This window comes from Trichoplusia ni, chromosome 12 (assembly GCF_003590095.1).
Source record: "Trichoplusia ni isolate ovarian cell line Hi5 chromosome 12, tn1, whole genome shotgun sequence".
In the NCBI taxonomy this organism is placed as follows: Eukaryota; Metazoa; Arthropoda; class Insecta; order Lepidoptera; family Noctuidae; genus Trichoplusia; species Trichoplusia ni.
Genome location: NC_039489.1, coordinates 13929890 through 13950273, shown reverse-complemented (window position 1 = coordinate 13950273; position 20384 = coordinate 13929890). Strand labels below are relative to the sequence as shown.

The 20384-nt window shown below is 35.9% G+C and overlaps 2 protein-coding genes across 3 annotated transcripts; both read right to left on the bottom strand.

Moving 5' to 3' along the window:
• Positions 1–1621: 1621 nt before the first annotated feature.
• LOC113499290 (phosphatidylinositol 4-kinase type 2-beta-like) lies at positions 1622–19001 on the bottom strand. 2 transcript variants are annotated; one of them, XM_026879712.1, is made up of 10 exons: positions 18636–19001; positions 10911–11029; positions 7784–7984; positions 4762–4887; positions 4342–4439; positions 3810–3951; positions 3328–3470; positions 2777–2852; positions 2313–2452; positions 1622–1730 (listed from the first exon to the last, which is right to left on the bottom strand). In XM_026879712.1, exons 1-10 carry the CDS (start codon positions 18859–18861, stop codon positions 1643–1645), a joined length of 1359 nt encoding a protein of 452 aa, XP_026735513.1. In that variant the 5' UTR covers positions 18862–19001; the 3' UTR covers positions 1622–1642. The 2 variants fall into 2 exon arrangements, with proteins under 2 accessions (XP_026735513.1, XP_026735514.1); XM_026879713.1 differs by lacking the exon at positions 18636–19001 and adding an exon at positions 18153–18611.
• A 330-nt stretch (positions 19002–19331) lies between these two features.
• On the bottom strand, positions 19332–20054 carry LOC113499611. Its single transcript, XM_026880126.1, has one exon. The coding sequence runs from the start codon at positions 20052–20054 to the stop codon at positions 19332–19334; it is 723 nt and encodes a 240-aa protein (XP_026735927.1).
• Positions 20055–20384: the final 330 nt, after the last annotated feature.

Sequence of the window (20384 nt, the reverse complement as noted above, 5' to 3'; positions counted from 1 at the left end):
ATTTTAACATATCGTTGTCAAAATGACCTCGTAAGTTGGCAATAACAAAAGACTTACAATTTATAACACCGGTTACCTCCAGCTGCCCAGCGCCATCTAGCGCGATCTCATAACAACTCTATACAAAATAATCAGAAACTAAGTCTAGGAGCTCAGCTCTCTTTCCCTAACGAAAGCAATCACAAATAAAATTATACAAAAATAAACATTTTTTAGCCAAGGATTGTAGGCAAAGTCGTTGATAAAATAATAATAATTACTGAATGCGCGGCGTATACCATAGCTTAGTTGATAGTTAAAATAAAACTATTTATAATAGAATGTCGAAGTTTATGTGTAACAAGAAAATAACACATAAAGAAAACAAATATATTTCGTTTACAAATGTAATTTTCTTCACTGTTGTTTACACTTTTCAACGAAATAAATACATTACTATATAGCAAAACTTCATTACAAAAATATTTACGCAGCACTCAAAATGTTCCATAAACATTCCTTTAAGAGTCTAGAGAGTATTCAATTAACCTAACTCTATATCTTAATTAATATTATTGCAGTTGTAAGAGCGTGACAGCGCACTACATTGTATAGAGCGACATCCCTCTCCCACATCTCCAATAATATTTATAACAAGAGTTAACACAATGAATACTAAAGACTGGAAGCCGACTATACACGGTGATATTTTAGTCGTCTTACAAAAGCAGCCCAGTTCATGTATCCGACGTAAAATACCCCTAGGCGCGATTATTATTTTTTATCATCAACTAAGATAATAAGTACGAAGAAAAATTTAAACAAGAGAAATCTGAAAATACTCTTAAAAATGATCAAAACGCCGCCGCCTGCGCCCCTCAGCATTGTTACAAAGCTGGGACCCGCGCTCGCAACAGAGCTGTGTTTCTAAAAAACTACGAATTGCATCATCATATTGAATAAAAATTGCATTTTAAAATTATTCAAATCTCATAAATACCTATTTTTTTATCATGAACATGTTCTAGTCATTGGATACACGAACTGGGCTGCTTTTGTAAGACGACTAAAAAATCACGGTGTATAACAGGAAGAAGGAAATAACTGAAAAAAGGTTTGTCCAAGTTAAGCAAGGCATACGCCACGCAAATATTTGATCTACTTCGAGCGTATTAGCTAGTTTACATAGTAATCTACATTATACATACATATACATACATTTGTGTTTACATCTACACGTTATCAGCTCAGCGTGGAACTTATCACCATTTGTTTGATATATGTCTGTGGACAAATTAAAATGAAGGTGAATATTGAATTTTCAAGGGCGTTTTTTTTAAAGTGATCGTTATTTTTTTTGTTCAAGTGACATATAAGTGAATTAGCGCTTCAATATTCAAGGGTCTGTCATTTAACGTGAAAATGAGCGACGGGCACGATTTTTTTTTTCAGTAGATTTCATGTGGAGTTATTTCGGAGTACAAAAAATAAAAGTAAGAAAAAAATGTCTATACACGTAGATCTTTTTACACAGCATTTTCTTTAAAACGAATGCACAAGTGAAATAATAACGAAACCTGAACTTAAATAATGTTTTTTTAGTGTCTTATAAGTTGAAAAAGCTTGTATTATAACTTACCTATCTAGTGGTGAGCGTGTGTGTTCACCACCAGGAGAAGAAGGGCGACTTGTGTTGGAACCGCTGCTGGAACGAGTCGAAGAAACGTGACGACGTCGAACCGCTCTTAGACCTGCAAACAGAGGCGAGAGATGATAATCTAATGCTTATTAGTTACATTATAATTAGGGGAGTTAAGTAAAAAATATTGGGCAATATTTGTGAGTTAATTTTGGTCTTTTTAGTTAGTACCTGTGCAATTTATAGGAACTAGTTTATCTTCAGTGAAAGTTGGTTAAGAGATAATATACTATTCGATTCAAAAGTGCAATTCATCATCTTAAATGTATACTAACTACATATCCTGTGTATTTTTATTCAATTACACACACGTGTGACACACTAATGTCTGGTCTGTGACTGTGTGTCTGTCACTTGTCCCGAGTCTGGGTATATTTGTACATGTGACTTTAATGTTTGTGAACCAAAGAAATAGAACATAATATAATTTTATGATCGGGTTTGTTTGTGAACGCTCTGCGACATAGTGATTAAGCCTTACTGGGGGAACCATTTTTGAAAATGAAAATAAATAACTTGGACATACATGTCTTTCATTATCGGGTTCAACTGTATCTATGCGGCTAATGACTCTATAAGCTCCAAGTCCAGCGACAATCCAATATTTCGTAAGTATAATATAATTCGTGCGTACCTCTCGACGATGACGGCGGGCATCTGCACGAGCTGCACGGGACTCTTGTTGTCCTTGAGCGCCTGCGTGAGGTTCAGGACCTGGCCGCGCATCACCGACATCTGGCGCTCGAACAGACCCTTGTCGAAGCCCTTGTCTTGCTGCATGAAACAAATGGGTTTGTTTAACGACTCTTACAAGTAAATATTGAGTGTTTGTTTTATTTATGGCTCGATTTTTGGACAGGAAATTATCAAATGTCTTCTTCAGCTTTCAATTAAGCGGAAGGGAGTGTCAGAGGCTCCTACTGATTAAGACCCACTCATATTCTTTCCGTTACCCTTCGTGTACCGGGGCCACGGTAAAAGCCTTTCAGGCTCCACAGAGCTTGCTGACATCCTTTTGACGATTGCTTTGTAGCCTAAAATTGATTTTAAGCAATGTCTTGCTTTCTTCTAAGTGTCACGTTATTATGTACAACTTACTTTGAATAATATGTGTAGTTCATCACATAACTCCTGCACGAAGTTCATGTCTGATAGCAATGGAAGCACTAGTTCCCTGTAAACAAATAGACGCTGATCAGTTAAAGGTATCATTAAGAATTATCAGTATCAATAAATTGTCGGGGCGACAGATCGACCTTAGAAAGTGCGGGACTTGAAGTTTAAAAGCTCGTATGAGTAGCATGATTCCCAGAAGACTTCTGCACTTCTAGAGGAAGTTGGTATGGATGGACTGACGGCTTCTCGGAAGCACCTGCCGCACAATGAGCCGCCTTAGAATATACGTGCGGAAAAAGGAGCCTATCTCCAGTAACCAGTAACGAGTAGCATGTTGATTTTGACAATTACTTGGAACCTATGCAATTGTCGTCTTGTCGAAGGTAGGTCTTAACCTACCTTCGACCTTTAGTCGTCGAAGATACCTGTGGTACTTATACCACAGGTATCTTCGACGACTAAAATAGTCGCGATAACTTCGATATGAAAAAATGTTTCTCGTGAATATAGCAGTAGATATAGTCGGGTCTTACTTGGTGTCCTGGCTGAAGGGCAGCTTGGCGTGCGGCAGCCAGGCCCAGTGGTAGGGGTAGGCGCGCCAGCTGTCGGGGTGCTTGAAGGGGAACGCGAGCCCGTTGTCGATGGCCGCGATGCGGACCTCCGCGCCGCGCCACTCCTGGCAACCACACCTTGTATATTAGCACTACGCTCTCAAACAGGTACAGCTTTTACAAATCCCCACCCTCATTGTGGAGAAGACATTGCCAATGACATATTGTTTGAAAAAAAAGTGGGTAAACATTACAGCAATCTCGATTGATTTCATTTTTGGTTTTTAGAAGAAACCCATTTTTGACGACGATCGATTATTATTACGGTCTTTAAACCAATGACATTTTTCTCCTTTAGGTAAACAATGACCACATGGTACAACGTATAGTCGAATAAAACTAAAAGCTCGTGACACTAGACACTAATTCCTTTTACTACTTTTAACAAAGAACTATGTACTCACGGAGGGGTCCCTAAGGTCGATATCAGCGTGCGGCGGCTGCTGCGCGGGCGCGTCGTACTTGATGAGCCAGTTGTCGTTGCCGCGGTCCGTGTTGCGGATTATGTAGTCCAACACCACCAGCCGCTCGAATTGGAGCTGGAATCTGAAACAATGAGAAATTACGTTTTTTAGTATTTACTGTTTCACGGCTAGACAGAAGTTTCTAATATAGACTTTCAGATTTTTTGCAAAAATATCACAATTTAGTGTAAAGACAAATAAAGTATTTATTTTGCATCAAGAAAACTTGTTCATTGTTATTACACAAAAATGTACTACAGCAACTTATAAAACACGTCTTAATTTTAGAAACGAATACCCAATAAGTTTAAAATTTAAAGACATTATAATTATAAAAAAACATGCCTTGTTTCACACGAAAGTGGACTCTATCAATATTAGCCACTGGTCTTAATTTAAAAAACGGATGCCCAATCACTTTGCACAATCTCCCATATCTCAATAATAATAAGTGGATATATCCGCAACTAACTTCTTCATGACGTGCGGCGGCGGCGGGTCTTGCTCGAAGCGCCGCAGCCAGTAGTCCGCGTCCTTGTAGCCCTCCACGAACAACTGGAATGAACCCGCCTGCAGGGAAGCGTACAGGTTAATATTAATATGTATCAATCTATCATCTTTTTTGTGAAAAAAGGTTTTAAAAGTAAATTTTATATGAACTCTTTGTCCTACCACTGAAAAATAACAATATTTCGTGTGATAATTAAATAGTATTTATATGGATAGCGCAATTCGATTTTCAATTTTTAAATTACAAAACTTAGAAATTGACTCTGGTTGCGATCCTCATAAAATATTAATAATAATAAAATGTTCATTTCACCCGACATTTTCAGACAAATTTATATATCTGTTCATATAAGTCTCAATAGTTTTGGAAGTAGTAGTTTACCTTGGGAGGCAGGCCCATCCTGTTGAACCGCAGGTTGGGGAACTGCTCGGTGATGGCGCGCTTGAGTCGCGAGCGCTCGCGGTCTATCCGCAGGTAGTTGAACGTCTCCGACACCAGCTTCACCACCTGACAACATTACAGTACATACATTAACATTGCATTAGACATAGGAAGCCGGTTCCACAAGGGGTGAAAACTTAAACCGGCGACGAAAAAGTGGCCTGACTGTCTTTATTTACCACGAGTAGGATAGGAAGAGAGAATACCAGATAGAATACCATAGGAAGAGAGGACAAACCTTCTGCAAGCCCTATGACCCTCATGAGGGATAACAGGATTTAATCATCATCATAAAGAGGAAAGGTGGAAACATTCTTAAACTGGTTCTAGAAGGGGTGGAAACGTAAAGCGGTGATGAGATCAACCCCGAATGAGATGGCGAGGATCTGGAGTCATACCAGAAAAAATGGATGGCAGGAGAAATATTTTGGACAATGTGGGGAAAAACAGAATGGAGGCCTTTACCCTGGAGTGCGACAGTTAGGGATAACCCAAAAAAGGAGGTGTATCTTAGATCTAAAGTGCAAAAGTTTGACTTTTATATATAATTATTATGATTACACATATACTTCAGATTCTATCTTAAACAAAACTGAGCTTGTGTCGTAATCATTTCTCCAACCGTGCATATATGGAAAGCGGCCTGTGCATAGCGGTCACAGGCTGTTAGGTAAGGGTCATCTAAGTAAGCAAATAAATCCCTACTTATATTATAAATGCGAAAGTAACTCTGTCTGTCTGTCTATCTATCTCTCTGTTACGCTTTCACGTCTAAACCACTGAACTGATTTTAATGAAATTTGGTACAGAGATAGAGTTGACCTTGAGAAAGAACATAGGATAGTTTTTATCCCGGACTCTTAAAGAGTTCTCTTGGAAACGCGGTATAACCGACATCGACGCGGGCGAAGCCGCGGGCGAAAAGCTAGTATATAATATGTAGCTACTTTATACTAAAATAATGTCCCATATGAGTACATGATGCTTAATGATAACTATTTATAAATATGTATGATAACTGATTTTCAATGATGTATATCTTGAGATGGAATCCGGATAAAAACTAATTTAATTCATGAATATTAATAGTACTTGTACGAGTATATCAGTTATCCTTCTTTTTAGACACATTTAGATTTTCTGTATTAAGTACCAAAATGTAAGAGTGCAACTTGTTGTTATTAACTAAACAGATAACCTGTGTGTAGTTGGATATGATCAAGTAAAGATAACATTTTCTTAAAAAATAAGACATATACGACCAACATCACTGTAATGAATAGATATCCTTTACCAATCCTAATAAAAAACGCGAAAGTTTGTATGTATGTATGTTTGTTCCTCTTTTACGAAAAATCCACTGAACTGATTTAGACGAAACCCACGCATCATCATATATATAATCTCAGCCCGTAGCTGTCCACTGCTGAACATAGACCTCGCCATACGTTCTCCAGCGCGACCGGTTCATTGCCACCTGCATCCAACGAGACCCAGCGGCTTTCACCATGTCGTCGGTTCATCTGGCAGGTGGCCGTCCTACGCTGCGCTTGGTGGTACGTCTTCACACATATAGTTTTATTACGATTTTTTTGTTTCCGTGGGATCATTTTCGATTTGAAGTGGGCGGGTCCGCGGACAACACCTATTTAAGCTTCATCTATTACTTTCAAGTATCCCGTTGCTCATTATTAATTTAAAATTTGATCAAGGTCTAAAACAAAATACATAATCTTGTATTACAAGTTATAATCACTAAACTTGTTCGTTCGCGAGGTCAGGACGCCTGTACTGAATTAATGACTACATATTTATGATAATATACAAACGAACACACAAGTTCACATAACAAAAACAACAAAACCACCTTAATAACATAGAAATAAGGTTGATTTTGGATACATAACAACATGTGTTGCCATTTGCTGTAATGAGATCGAGAAAAAATATACAAGTGATGTGAACCCACGTGATTTTTATCTATTAATATGACCTATAATGTCATATACTGTCTGTCTAAGATATTGATTTAAAATGTTACAAAGTATAGCTCAGGGGTCTATCGCGTCGATTTATTAGCACAAGGTTGTGGCTTCGATGTGCGTACGTCAATGTCATATGTACTTTCTAAGTTATTCTAGGACACGCGAAAATAAATTTAGGAAGTAAACATGGTTGTTTTTTTTTTTAGGTTATTATTAAATTATTATTTGCTAAATTACAAGTAGAGTATATAATAGTTGTAAGCAAATCGTTGCGCAGACCTTTTTTTTGTATTTTAATTTTTTTTTATGCTCTTGTACCCATTCGGTCTGAAGGATTCAGTCTAGACCATTTTAGGTTCACATATATTTTTAATATTCAATCCCTTTCTAGATACACATAAGTTGGCCAAAATAATGAATTTAAAAATAATAAGATCGGAACGGATGTAAGTGACGTCACAAAGAATTACAAACGCAAATAAAAACTGATAATATAATTAATAATACGTCAGTCAACAATTATAATACAATGCGGTTATTAATGGTACATAATCAGACGCAACTTTGCTGAGCGAAAATATTAATGAGTCTGTCTGAAGGTTAAGATATATTATGATCAAATAGTGTGGATTGAGTTCCTGAATACGCCTGCTAAAATAAATACTCTTGGAGCGAGACTTTTCAAGGAAGTCGGTACGTAAAGGACTGATATTCCCCAAACTTCAAAAGGACAGGGCTTAGTTCCTTGAAGTTATAGCGTCAATAAAAAGTATAGAGACTAGGGATCTACCACCTCACCATCCAAAGAGCCGACGGAATCAGGTGAAGGGTATATTTTTTTTACGAAACTTAAACTACCCCTTACAGCATTGCAACTACATGGCATAGAGGGACGGAGGGAAAATGATGATATTTAACGGACAGGATAATGAATATAATGATAGATGCTCAAGTTCCGTATCTAAATGATAACTCACCCTAGTCTTCGGCACAATCTTGAGTCCTATCTTGGAGTCGACGAGGCTGGCGCCGGCCTCGCTCAGGTACCCCTGGTTGGGGATGAGGCAGGAGCGCCCGAAGCAGCACGGACAGCACAGCTTGTGCATCCATTTCGTCCACTTCGGGTTCAGCCGGCCGTATGGTTCCTCGTCTTTCGGCTTAAATACGCCTATGATTTTCTGGAAGAAATTATTTTGGATAGAATGATAAAAATTGTTCAAGATATTGGAAAATTAACTGTCAAACATTTTATAGGTAAGTTCTATAGTAAAAATAGTCCCAAATAACAAAGTTTTTAGCCATTATCAAAGTTGAAATATTGTTTTCTTTTTTTTGTAAATGTGGGTATGACCCAAAGACATAAAAAATATTTAGGCATTCAATCACACAAGAAACCAACTTATGTATTTATTTATAACAGGCCCTGTGAAACACATCCACAATCCGTCAACAAAGGCATTGTATTTTAATATGATAACAAGTGCACTTAATGTAGCTCATTTCATCCCATTCAACTAAATCACTAGTATATCTACTCAGCAAGGAACTAGAAATATTACAAACTAGTTTTTAAAAAACTTTGTCAAGTTTGTTTGACTGATGTCCGTTCGTGTATAAGAAAATTTTCATTTCATGTCACAATTTGCTCACGTTTCTGCGAAGCCAATGAAACAAGTTTGCCCTCTTTTACCTGCAGAGGTTGGTATGAATCAGTATAAATTCTACCTCTTCGAGAAACAAAGCCTTAATGTTTATTTAAAAATAAAAGGTTCCAACACACAGCTTTGGGTGACGCCACCCAGTTTTGTTAGGGTGTACAAACAATTGCTCCCGTTTTGACCGCATTATGAGCAATCACGAAGGTAACTTGTAAAGAATGTTAAGCAATTTAGATGAGAACCCGATATAGCCGAATTTCTTTGGAACTACGTCACAATTAACGCAATCGAAGGCTATTTTAAAATCAAAGCGTCGACTTACGTAACAATCGAGAGTTAATCTTCATAAATGTTTATTAATGCGGCATGATTAGCTTAGCTACAAGTCGAGTTTTATATTTTTTATTTGTAACATACCTAAACCACTTCTTAAGTGTGTTTCAAGGTCAATGCCAAGGAACGATTTTAAGCCACTTTCCACACTAAACAAATACCTAAAGATAGAGTTATTCAGATAATCACACACAATAAAACACATTGAATAGTTATACTAGTGAAAAATCAAATACAAGACAAGGCACTTGTTTTATTCCTAATCATTTATTAACTAGAAAATGTATCATAATGTATCTGTCTTTCCAAAAGAGGGGGCTAAGCTTGTGGTCCACTCTTCCCCGATTAGACAGCTGATATAATGTACGCTCACATGCTACCTCAAAACTAAATAAGTTTTCAGGCATTTGAGGATCTTCCACCACGTCGTAAAGTAAGATTTTTGAAGTAGTGGAAGTGAGACACAGTTCTACGGTGTAGTGCGCCGCCCCACTTCCACACCCGCAACTTACTTTAAAAGGTGGTATTAGGTCCCCGAGTAGTGAGCGAGGTATAACGATTACATACTAAAACTTAAAGGGAATCAATAACCAGACGAAAAAGGTCTTAATTCCATCAATAAAATAATAACGCCATATTGTATCAAGAAACAATAGCTTGCAGAACACTCTTTTATAAATGATTTTCAAACAGACAGGCATTGGATTAAGAGAATGTAATAAATCGACTTTCTTTCAATTTCCTTTGACCTACATTCGGAAATTCTTTTGTTTTAGCGCTCCAGTACAGAAGGAACATTAAATAGCCATATTACGTGTCGGCCTAGACTGAAACCAGTTAAACGTGTTAATCGGCATTGATGTCGTTGACCTAATAAACGCAATGACATAATATCACCTTTCAGCAAGATGCAAGGAAGGAAATGATTGTAGTGAGTTCACTGATAACGAATGTACGTTACCTAAATGTAATGAATGATCAAAGTCCAAGGAGTTTATCTAATTATTCATATATGATAAGACTTAATACAAAGTCTCCGAAAACCTTTTTGCTACCAAAATTATTCGATTGATCCAATCGAAAAGTGGACCGTGGTTAATTTTTTGTTGGAATAAAAAAGAGGCCTCCATAGTGTCAACCTCATACAAAACGTAATCAATAATACACGTGGGAAAAAATCTGCATTAACCGCATCGGAAACAAGAATCTAGAGATACAACTAGTTTGAAACAATGCAGTTTTGCGGTAATAGATCTCTCAAGTTAATGTACAGGTCAACGATTTATTCAGTCACTGAGTATTATCGACGGTTAGTGACAGACGGACAGGAAAACTCATTGAATAATGTGACATTGATAGAGGTTCAGAAGATTTTTCGTCACGAGGTTAAAAATCCGACGAGAATCAATTTGTATTCAATGTCATTTAAGGGACGCCGTGCTATAAAGGGAGAGGCGTGATTGGGGTCACATTATTTCGTTCACAGGTAAATAAAGGTATCAGATAACACTGAAAACCAATTTCGTTTTCCTGAAAGGCGAAATATGAGGAAAATATTATCTAGATTTCGTTTATAGAATTTGAAAAGAGGAAATCGGTTACAAAGAATTTAATTAAATTACAATGAGCCTTTAGACTAGCATTAACAGTTACATGAAAGTTTTGATATTAAATCCCGAAATAAATTGTATTATTCATTAATAATGTAGTAGGATGAACTCGATATCTTCTCAGTGTGAAAACTGGCCCTACAATCTACATAACAATATACAGGGATGACTTGAATGAGAAACATTTCAAGCGAAGACTGCGAAGAATAAGAACGCATGGAGAGATACCAAAAGGCGGATGCCGAGCACGGCTTTCCAGTTTAGTCAGTAATTAACTACCTACTTCCTTCCAAGAGGGAACGAGTGTTCATGATGAGACCTCCGACTTGATTAAACTAAATCAAATCTTAAAAAAAATGTCACTTACAAACTTGTAATAATTAAACTGGGTATCTCAGTGTCTTTGTGCACTTGAATTGTACGTTTGTGGAAGCCCAAGCGACACAAATATTAAATTCCTTAATGCGGGAGTCGTTTTTCACAATGAATTAAAAGAAACTTACGTTTCCAGGATTCTTGACGAAGTATGACCCGCTGGAGCCCTGGTAGATCCTCTCCGGGAAGATGCCATTATCAATGGCCACCTCCGCCTGCCACACCAGTTCGCTGAACTGCGGGTCATCTGTGCAAAATGTAAGATGTTAATTCATGGTGTTGACCGCTGGGGCTCGCTGGATGCAGGTGGCAATGAACCGGTCGCGCCGGAGAACATATGGAGAGGCCTATGTCCAGCAGTGGACAGCTATAGGCCGAGATGATGATGATAATACATGTTGTTGGCGTTTTCGTTAAATCACCTGACTTGGATCTATCATTGTTATACGTTCGACCGTTTTCTATTAACCCTAAAAACAGTAGCAATGTCACTTGGCTAATAGTTGATACATTGGAGCGATTTGCCAGCGTTAGTGCTTGGAGAATTGTAACTTGCTTAGTGGCCGATGCATATGATATGGCCTGAATGAACATGACCGAAGAAGGATCTCGTTGGCGAGCAATTGGAGAAGCCTATGTGGACGATTATGGGCTGATAATGACATGAATATGATACAGAATGGTTATCTTCTTGCAGATTAATTTAGTGACTTGCAGTATGACACAAGGAAGACATAAAGAGATATAAGCGATTCCGTAAAGAGATAAAAGTGGCAAGGAATTTAAAATGATTTTCATAACTTTTCTGATAAAATATTTCCTAAATATAACATGACTTAATTGGCCTTATTTAAAACTTATCTTCTACAGATATAACTAAGTACTATACTTATGAATAAATATTAGTTATCAAGTATCTGATAAGGTAATCATCAATGATTCACACGTATTGATGACTCTGTCAGCGGCAGAGGAAACAGCGAAACAGCCACGGTCAAAATCCTATGTCACGTGAGACGACCCCGTTTTGTCTGGCGATTAGTGATAACCGTCTTTATTTTAAGGGTGATAAGGTCGGTTTTGTCGAGAAATCTTTGCGGCATGGAACGATAGTGTTAAATAAAATATATTTTTTCCTTTGGAATTGAATCCATCCTTGAAGGTGGAAACTCAAACCGTACTATATGTGCTAAATGAAATAGCAAATAGGATAAATGTTATGACTTTTGCAATTCAAATATAAATGAATTTTAAGCTTCCTAGAGTCGACATTGCCTAGCTGGCTATTGGTCTAAGAGGACCTGTAGGAACAAAAAAAGACACTTAAAACCATTTTAATATTTGAAAGACAATAAATAAGACTGCAATATTTAGATAACTCTTTTCTATTGGTATAGAAGATAGTCTGAGTAACATAAAGATAAATAATAAAATATTTAATCTATTGATTACTATTATAACATTTAGCCTGAATTTATTTAAAAGAAAAAAAAAATAGGTTTTCCCTGTCATAACTTCTGCAAAACTTTACAAGGATACAAAGTACACAGCAACGCTTTTTCAGACCACCGCGATAACTTACAATATACACTACCCTATCTCTCGTTTTCAAAACGATTTTATGTAAAGAGTAATTTTCTAGAAATAAGGTTTTTATTTACATCATCAAGCAAAACATTTCCGCATACGGTGGATAGTACGACTATATATAGTGTTCAGCGTGTCAAGCAGTAGATTCCAAGGGATTCCCTATGTAAGCAAATACCACAGTTCACAACAAAGATAATTCAATTAATGTTTAATTATGGCTACTGTATTATTACACCATATTGCGTTAGGAATAACAATGAAACCGCGAGTTAATCACGAAAGACGTAATATTGAAACTGTATACAATCGTGTGACTCATATCCAATCGTAGTTTGTTTGACCTGCAACACTAATGTTATCGATTACAAAATCGATATGCGTGCATGCATCGGTATGATTAAGATACATACCGTATGCTCGTAATTGTAGTCATTGTTTGAATGCGGAAACTATGCTACATTGGTTTAGATACTAAGAAGATGAAAGATTTAAAAGAAATGAAATAAATTGAAGATTTTTTGTTTGTCATAAATCAAATATTTTTATGTCGCAGACCTTTTAAAAACAAAGTTTAAGATCGGGAAAGATTCGCAGGTGTCAATCTGATAAAACCAAAATCAATAACATCCGACACCACAAAATAAACATATCTTATTATTATTATTACTAGCTGCAACCTGCAAACGTCGTTTTGCCGTACAAATAGAAGGGAACAAAAAAATTGAGGTATGCAAAATTATCGATAATAGAAAAAAAGTTCAATTACACCGTGAGACGAGAATTTCTTATAATATAGGCAGAAAGCGATACGAATCTGTGTCTTATTAAAATAGTACTAACATAATATACATTCTTCGCAGAATATTATCAAGCTTAATAAGTCTAGTCTAGTCGGTTTCACGGAGTATTCAAAGTAATGGGATTAAGTATTTAACTCTTGTAATTAGATTATTAGCTATCTAGCGTGTGATTACAGTTGGAGTATCCGTCGTGCATGTGATACGCTTATTTCTAGTAATTTTATAGCGGTCATATTTTATAGGGATAGACTTATTTACGTTGACAAAGATCGGCTATAAAGTACTTCACTGTGACTGCACGGATAGCCGAGATATATACGAGACCAGAGCTCCAATTCCGCAATTTACAAGTACCAATGTATGAATGGAAATTGAATTAAATTTGACAATATTTGTATACTCAAGAGAGCCTATAAAGGAACCTGCGTTTACCAAAAACGTCTAGCAGAGAATGTGCATAATATAAGTGTTGTAAAAGACCCAAAACTCTTCACTTAGTACATTTAAATAATATTCTTTGCATTGGAATTATACAGTTTTAAAACATATACGGCCTCTGTTCGTTGAAGCAGATTGATCTGAGTAATAGAAGCCAGTTATGAATAACGGGGAAAGGGCGTTAACCTAGTTGTATATATAGATATTGATATATAATATTATATTATTTAAGTATATGTCGTTAATGATTTCTAGCGCAAAAAGGGACAAAACTTATTGATCTACTACATTTTACGACTAACTTAAAGCCGATTACACAAATTATATGCTACGTCTTATGAACCTGCTTATTACGTTTTATGGAATAATGTATTTAAGCCTAAAAAAACAAAAAGGCAATGCTAAAACAAAAATCCCAGACAGGGCGTAAAAGATATTAAACTTAAAATATAAGCAAAATAATTTGTATGAAGTTCTAGATCTCTCTTGGGTTCTAGTATCACACAGTATTTAAAGCCGACACTACTATGACAACAAGCTCTTTCTATTACAAAAACAAATATGCTTACTTTTCGCTAACAAACGGCGCCATTTGCCTATAGCAGCGATGGTAAAAAAAAACACAAAAATTATACATTATGATGCACAAAAAATAAATCAATATTTTATCAGTTGTTACTACGTAAACAGATCCTTAATTTTTATACGTTCAAGATAAATTATTTAAAATCGTTGTATGAACAAATTAAATTAAGAAGAATCAATCAAAAAATGCAGAAAAGCATATTTAAATTGTTTATAGGGGACGGCCCGTCGTTTCCTACTTAAATTTCCAAGATATTTACCTGAAATATTACGTTATAAACACTCAAACTCAAATCATATACAAGATCAGTATCTAATCCTTTTAAGTCCAAATATATCAATGGCCCGAACGGATCCTACTGTAATAAATAGGAGATGTTTTCAATGACGTACATCTATAATTTACGACTGAAATCGTAACGTTTATTCATAATATAGATATTTTAAATGTATGCTGAAGATGCTTGTCGAATTTGAATTTGTATAAAGTTTAATGAGTAAAAGAAGAAAGATAATTGATTACGTGTGAAACTGATTGATCTACCTTCGGTACTTAAGATAATCAATTAATCAAGTCAGCCTACAGATGTATTCGTGGTCCATATCTAGATATTGTTTCCTCCAAAGTTCAATGATGTATTTTCAGCAAAACAGCACGCTGGACCCGAACTCAGTTCACGCAAAAAGACATTATCCTTATGTACCTAACCATAAAATCTAACCTCAAAGATAACAATTTAAGGTTAGATTTACTCAAAAACATGGTACACAAAACAGATGATTAATAAAAACTGTTTTAGGTAGAGGTTCTGGGTAGGTACTTTGTTTAAAATAGGAGAAAGGTATTTTTATTAACATCAAGGAACCGAAGACTTGAGTTTTTAAAGTAAACATTCATACAAGGCCTTTTTCTCTTATATAGCTAGGTACAGAGTACAGTCAGTAAAGTATATGTAATGACGCGGAAGATGACGCATCCTCGCAAACGTATCCAGATACACAAACAAGACGTTATGAATGAATTAATTTTAATTATAAGCAAATATAGGGGCGTACATAACGACAGTGTTTCTTTGTAGCGATGAATGATACAAGTGATATCTCACACGTATTTATATTAATTTCATTCTGAATTATATTTTATTTCGGAAGTATTTTTAACTGTTTTACGCAACAGGTTTGTAATGAAATGGTATGTATGATAATGTTTATAATACTGATGGGTTAAAATAAAAGAAATGGTCAAGTGTGAGATGAACTCGCGACAATGAGGGTTCCGTACAAATAAGATAAAGAATAATATAACGGGTGGGAGACAAAGAAATTTGTGGATCCCTGAAATTCATTCCGTTCACCCAACTAATTTATCAACGAACGACTCCATTCTTTACTTGCTATGGCGGCAAGGGTAACCGATATAAATCATCTGATAATTTTAAGATGCTCTTCAGATGACACGGTTGACAGACAGACGAACAATGAGCGGAGCCTCTGTAATAGGCTTTCGTTTTTACTAAGTAGCTCTAAAAAGTACTAAAACGAATAATGAGAATGTGGCTAATTATAATTATAGATCTAAGAGGACATGCTTAGCATAATTTATAATATGTTTACCGCAAGACTTAGTAATAGGTATCATCATTCTTGGCAAAGCTTTTAGAGGAAAACATAATAGTACTCAAAACCACAAAACAACATATAGCACTAATAGCTTAACAATACCAATATAATTTAATGGATTGTATGAAGAAAGCCAGCACTCTGGGGACCACAGACTACGAACGAAGCCAGTTTATTTGTGGTCATTGTGGGAAAGATGTTAAAAATAAACATTAAAACATTTTGTTATATACCCACTTGCTATAATAAGCTTAATTAAAGCTTAATTGGTAATATGTCGACAATCCAGTTAATGGCCAACCTAATGTATCGAAGAATGATTGCTTCGTAAAAATTGCCTACGATATCTTGTTAGTAAAAAACAATTCTAATGGCATAATACACTGAAAGTGGCTGGCAGTATTAAAGCAATTCTTATGCAATTGTACTGGAGCATCAAAAGAAAACGGGCCCTTTTATCGAGGCCTCACAACGCGAGGAAGACGCGCAACACCTACATCGTTGCGTGAGAACAGTCAGATAGCTTTCGAAAGTTGTTGTACAAGGATTTGTCTAAAATATTTGGGAAAGGTGATATGGGGTTTGTTTTATTTTTAATAACCCATTTTTCATTGTCGAAATGTCTAATATGCGCGTATCTTCATCTAATAAGCCCTGTAACCCTATTATCAAGTGTTATAGTAAGTTGATGAAGCGAGACGCTACTCTAAGCTCTGTTATGCGCTGTTTCGCTCCCACCACTACAATACTTATACCAAGAGAGGCGGTGGTATGCCCTCACATTCCAAAGATTTTAGTTGGCAATCCAACATTTTTCTTTTATTAGGACACCCACATTCATCCAATAACTCCTGCAGGCGCATTAACTATAAAGACACGACGTATAAGACACCGTCAAGCATCTACAGTTGCAATTTTTTTACTTTTGGTTGTGGCTGTTTCCCCTACTCTATGTTGTAACTATTAGGTATGTGGCTAAACTACAAAATAAAATTATGAAGACATTTTTCAACTAATATTCCACACATGAAATCAATAAACATTTGGATGTGGTAGTTGCCCTACTCTATGTTAGAGTTAAGCTGTCATATGTCTGAACTAGAACATTGGACTTATAAAGACCTTTTCCAACTTGTATTCCCCACATAAAATCAATAAACATACAAGATAACAGTACCTCAACAATCAATAACAATTTGCATAGTTATCTACAAACTCTGATAATCTCGTGGGCACCTAACACCAGCTTACGTAACAGAATCGAAATGAGGGTAACACATTAGCATTTATAAGTAAGAGTTGTGTTTGAGTTTGGACAGGTTTCTATTTGGCTTTTGGGTTAAAACTATAAATAAATGAGTGAATGTGTAGGTTATTAATGTTAACAATTATCACTTGCCTAGAATGGCTGGTGCAGCTAAATAATGTCATTATAAAACAAGTTAATTGTAAGAATTAGAAGTGATCATAAATTAGTTAAGGCTACTAAGTTCTGATACATTTCACTATTTAATTTATTAGTACATGTTGACAATTAAAATAATTATATTTAATTAATTTTAAACCAGTACTATGTCAATCAATAGAGACACAAAATGTGGTTGAAATGTTGTATGGTGTCAATGCCATTAGTTCTTAGATTCACTTTGTATTTAATAAATAAAATAATATAAAGCGCTAGAAACAGATGGTCAAGATAACAAGGAAGAAAATGACCAGTAGAAAAATTCAAATAGGAATACTCTTTAAATGCATAAAATGATACAGAGTAATGTGAGGCCGAAGATAAAAACATTTTTTTTTTACAGTTTGACTATTTTATAAAAATTCTAAACCTAGTTATTTGCCAACACAACATTTTAATTGCCACTTTTGCTCCTATGAACAGAATTTAATTAAAAATGCATGAATATAAAAGTGGCCAGCCTAACTAATATACAAAGCATTTTTGTTGTTACCTCGGCTCACAAAAAAGATTATATCTTTCCAATTATTGTTTATCATCAAACATAATCTATCTTAAAGTGCTTTTATTAGTACACAATACAATAAAACATTTCGTCACAAAAATGTCATTGCCACAACAGCAAAATAAAAAAAAGTAATAAAATCTGTAAAGTGCAAACTGAATGTATTCCAAACTTGAATTTTTAACAATACAGTTCATTTTCATTGTCAAGCCATAAAATTATGTGAGAAAGATAAACAATACTGAAAGTGTTTGTGTTAGCTGCCATATGGTGAAACAGAAATAAGTGTTACTGAAAACTTTTTCAGTGTTACTTTTTACAGAATCTTGGAGTCTATTGTCTGGGTTTATATACACACAATACTCACTGCACTCAAAAGGTCCTTCCATTTTTTCAAACATAACAAAACATTGGCACTGAAACTACAGTTCAGCCGTTACACTTCACTGAAAATAGTGTTATACTTCTGTAGCTATGTTCATACACTATGTATGTGTATACTTTTTTTGAATAAACAACAGACTGAAGTTAGTACAATCAATAATACTCAGTAACATGCAATTTGGTAGTAACATTGACACTACAAGTTTCTAATCACTTACGATAAATGAACTATTATAACGTCAAGGTAAACAAACGCATTTACGAACAGATGTTTTTAGCTGAACCTTTACCAACGACCATGGAAGCCGTATAACTCAACATAAGAAGTCCCACAAGTGTTTTTTCAGACAAAAAGTACTGAAACATTGTAATGCGAGTGTTTTGCTGCCAGTAAATAAGCCTTAACAAGTTAATTATAAAGGAACATGAGTCAGTGCGTCGTAACTGAACTCGTGTATTGGCTCACCTGGAAAATGATTGTATGATACTTCGAAGTCGCCGCGGCCGCCTAGCAGCGGCTGCGACTCTCTGTTCACCCCTGGCGAATCCACGTTGCCCTCGAACCCGACCTCTGGCACTAAACAAATCTCCTCTGAACTACTCGACAAAGATACCACACCGTCATCGGGCGGCGAAATTATTGTGTTCGGTTTGTCGAAATCGAGATTCAACAGAGTCTCTTCCGTACTCATGAGTAATGTTAAACAGTAAATCTCTACAGAGCCTCATTTATTTCGTATAAATCTCTTTGTTTCACAACCATTTAACACAAACACATAACTTCATTCAGCAATGATGCAGAGACTATAGAAGGAAGCGCTGACAGCTGAATCTGACAAGCTGTAGTTAAGTCATAGTGTGACGCACCTTAGTTCTAGTGTTGGGAAATAAGTATCTTACTAATCGAAACACACCGGTTGTTACATTTTAAATTATGCTTACCAATAATAAAATTTTCAGATATTCGGCAAGTTAGACTAGATAATTATATTACTGAAATTTTAGGTTTTTTTTTACCAATAGTTATGCAAATAGAAAACTATACTGGTGGAACATTACCGACTAATGAAATGAAACAAAATGTTAGGTTCAATTATTTTAAAAACTTCTAATAAATATTTTTCTACTAAACTATTATTTTTAAACAAACTTAGCACTTCACTTAGCTTTCATTACTAAAAGATCCATCGAATCCCTCAGAATTGGAATAACCACTGATCTGTTTATCCAAAAATCCTTTGTCTGAATACCCTTGCCCACCGTAAATCCCCTTTTGGCGATCATGGTGAAAATGCCCCTTTTTGAATCCAGCTCCTGCTCCTATTTTAATTCCCAATGCTTTAGCGCCAATTTTATTCACAGTTCCATTAGTTTCATCATCTTCGTAAAACTCTTGGTCCTTTTTGTACTCATCTTTATGATGCACCCTGTGGAACCCTCGGGTCTTGGTGCCCTTTTTATAAGTCCTGGTTTCTTTTCCGTCTGCGCCCACCGCGGATGCTGCGATGCCTTCAGCCAATGCGTAAATATCATCATCGTCGTAAGCACCTTGGTCGTGGACCCCAGCAGCTTTGAAGAACTTTTTTAAGTCACCAATATTGTGTTTGCTTTGAACTCCTTTGTTTTCCGTATTCTTCTTTTGGAATCCAGATGTTTTTGTGTTCGTTTTTGTTTTTGCACTGTCTTTGCTATTCGTTTTAGCTGCTTCAGCGGCATCGTCGAGAAGTTTCGAGTAGTCATCCAAGTCTTCCTCTTCGACCTCGTATTTTAAATCTGAGAGGTCAGTGTCAAGATTGTCGAATTCCAAAGCGCCTAGATTGACAGGCGATGATTCAGCCAAATAAAAAATAGCCAATGTCAATATCAAACATATTTTCTTTTGCATTGTGCCCTAATTTTTTGCCCACTCTTGCGCAATCGAAGTAGGTTGCGACACTGACATACATGCAGTTGGCTGGGCTTATATAGCCTTAGATAGATTAAGCAGGCAAGGATGATTTTTTTATTAAACATGAGTGATTCGCTTGTTGCATCTGGATACAGTCGATTGGAGCTGTAATCGGTGCAACGATTTGGATCGGTCAAGGTCTTCATGTGTTTACGAATTAATACTTTTTTCAGTGGTTTGTTTAACTCTTTGTTAAGCAAGCACGTGACTCTAAGTTTCGACGCTGGATAACATAATTTTGGAATACTTGAAAAATCTTTATTTAAT

Bases quoted from the DNA above. Each gene is read 5' to 3' on its own strand.
- LOC113499290 (XM_026879712.1), bottom strand. From the start codon at position 18,861: ATGAGTACGGAAGAGACTCTGTTGAATCTCGATTTCGACAAACCGAAC. The intron at 7,985-10,910 runs GTAAGTTTCTTT...AATTTCTTCCAG, and splicing joins TCGTCAAGAATCCTGGAAAC to AAAATCATAGGCGTATTTAA. The intron at 4,888-7,783 runs GTGAGTTATCAT...TAATGTTGTCAG, and splicing joins AGATTGTGCCGAAGACTAGG to GTGGTGAAGCTGGTGTCGGA.
- LOC113499611 (XM_026880126.1), bottom strand. From the start codon at position 20,054: ATGCAAAAGAAAATATGTTTGATATTGACATTGGCTATTTTTTATTTG.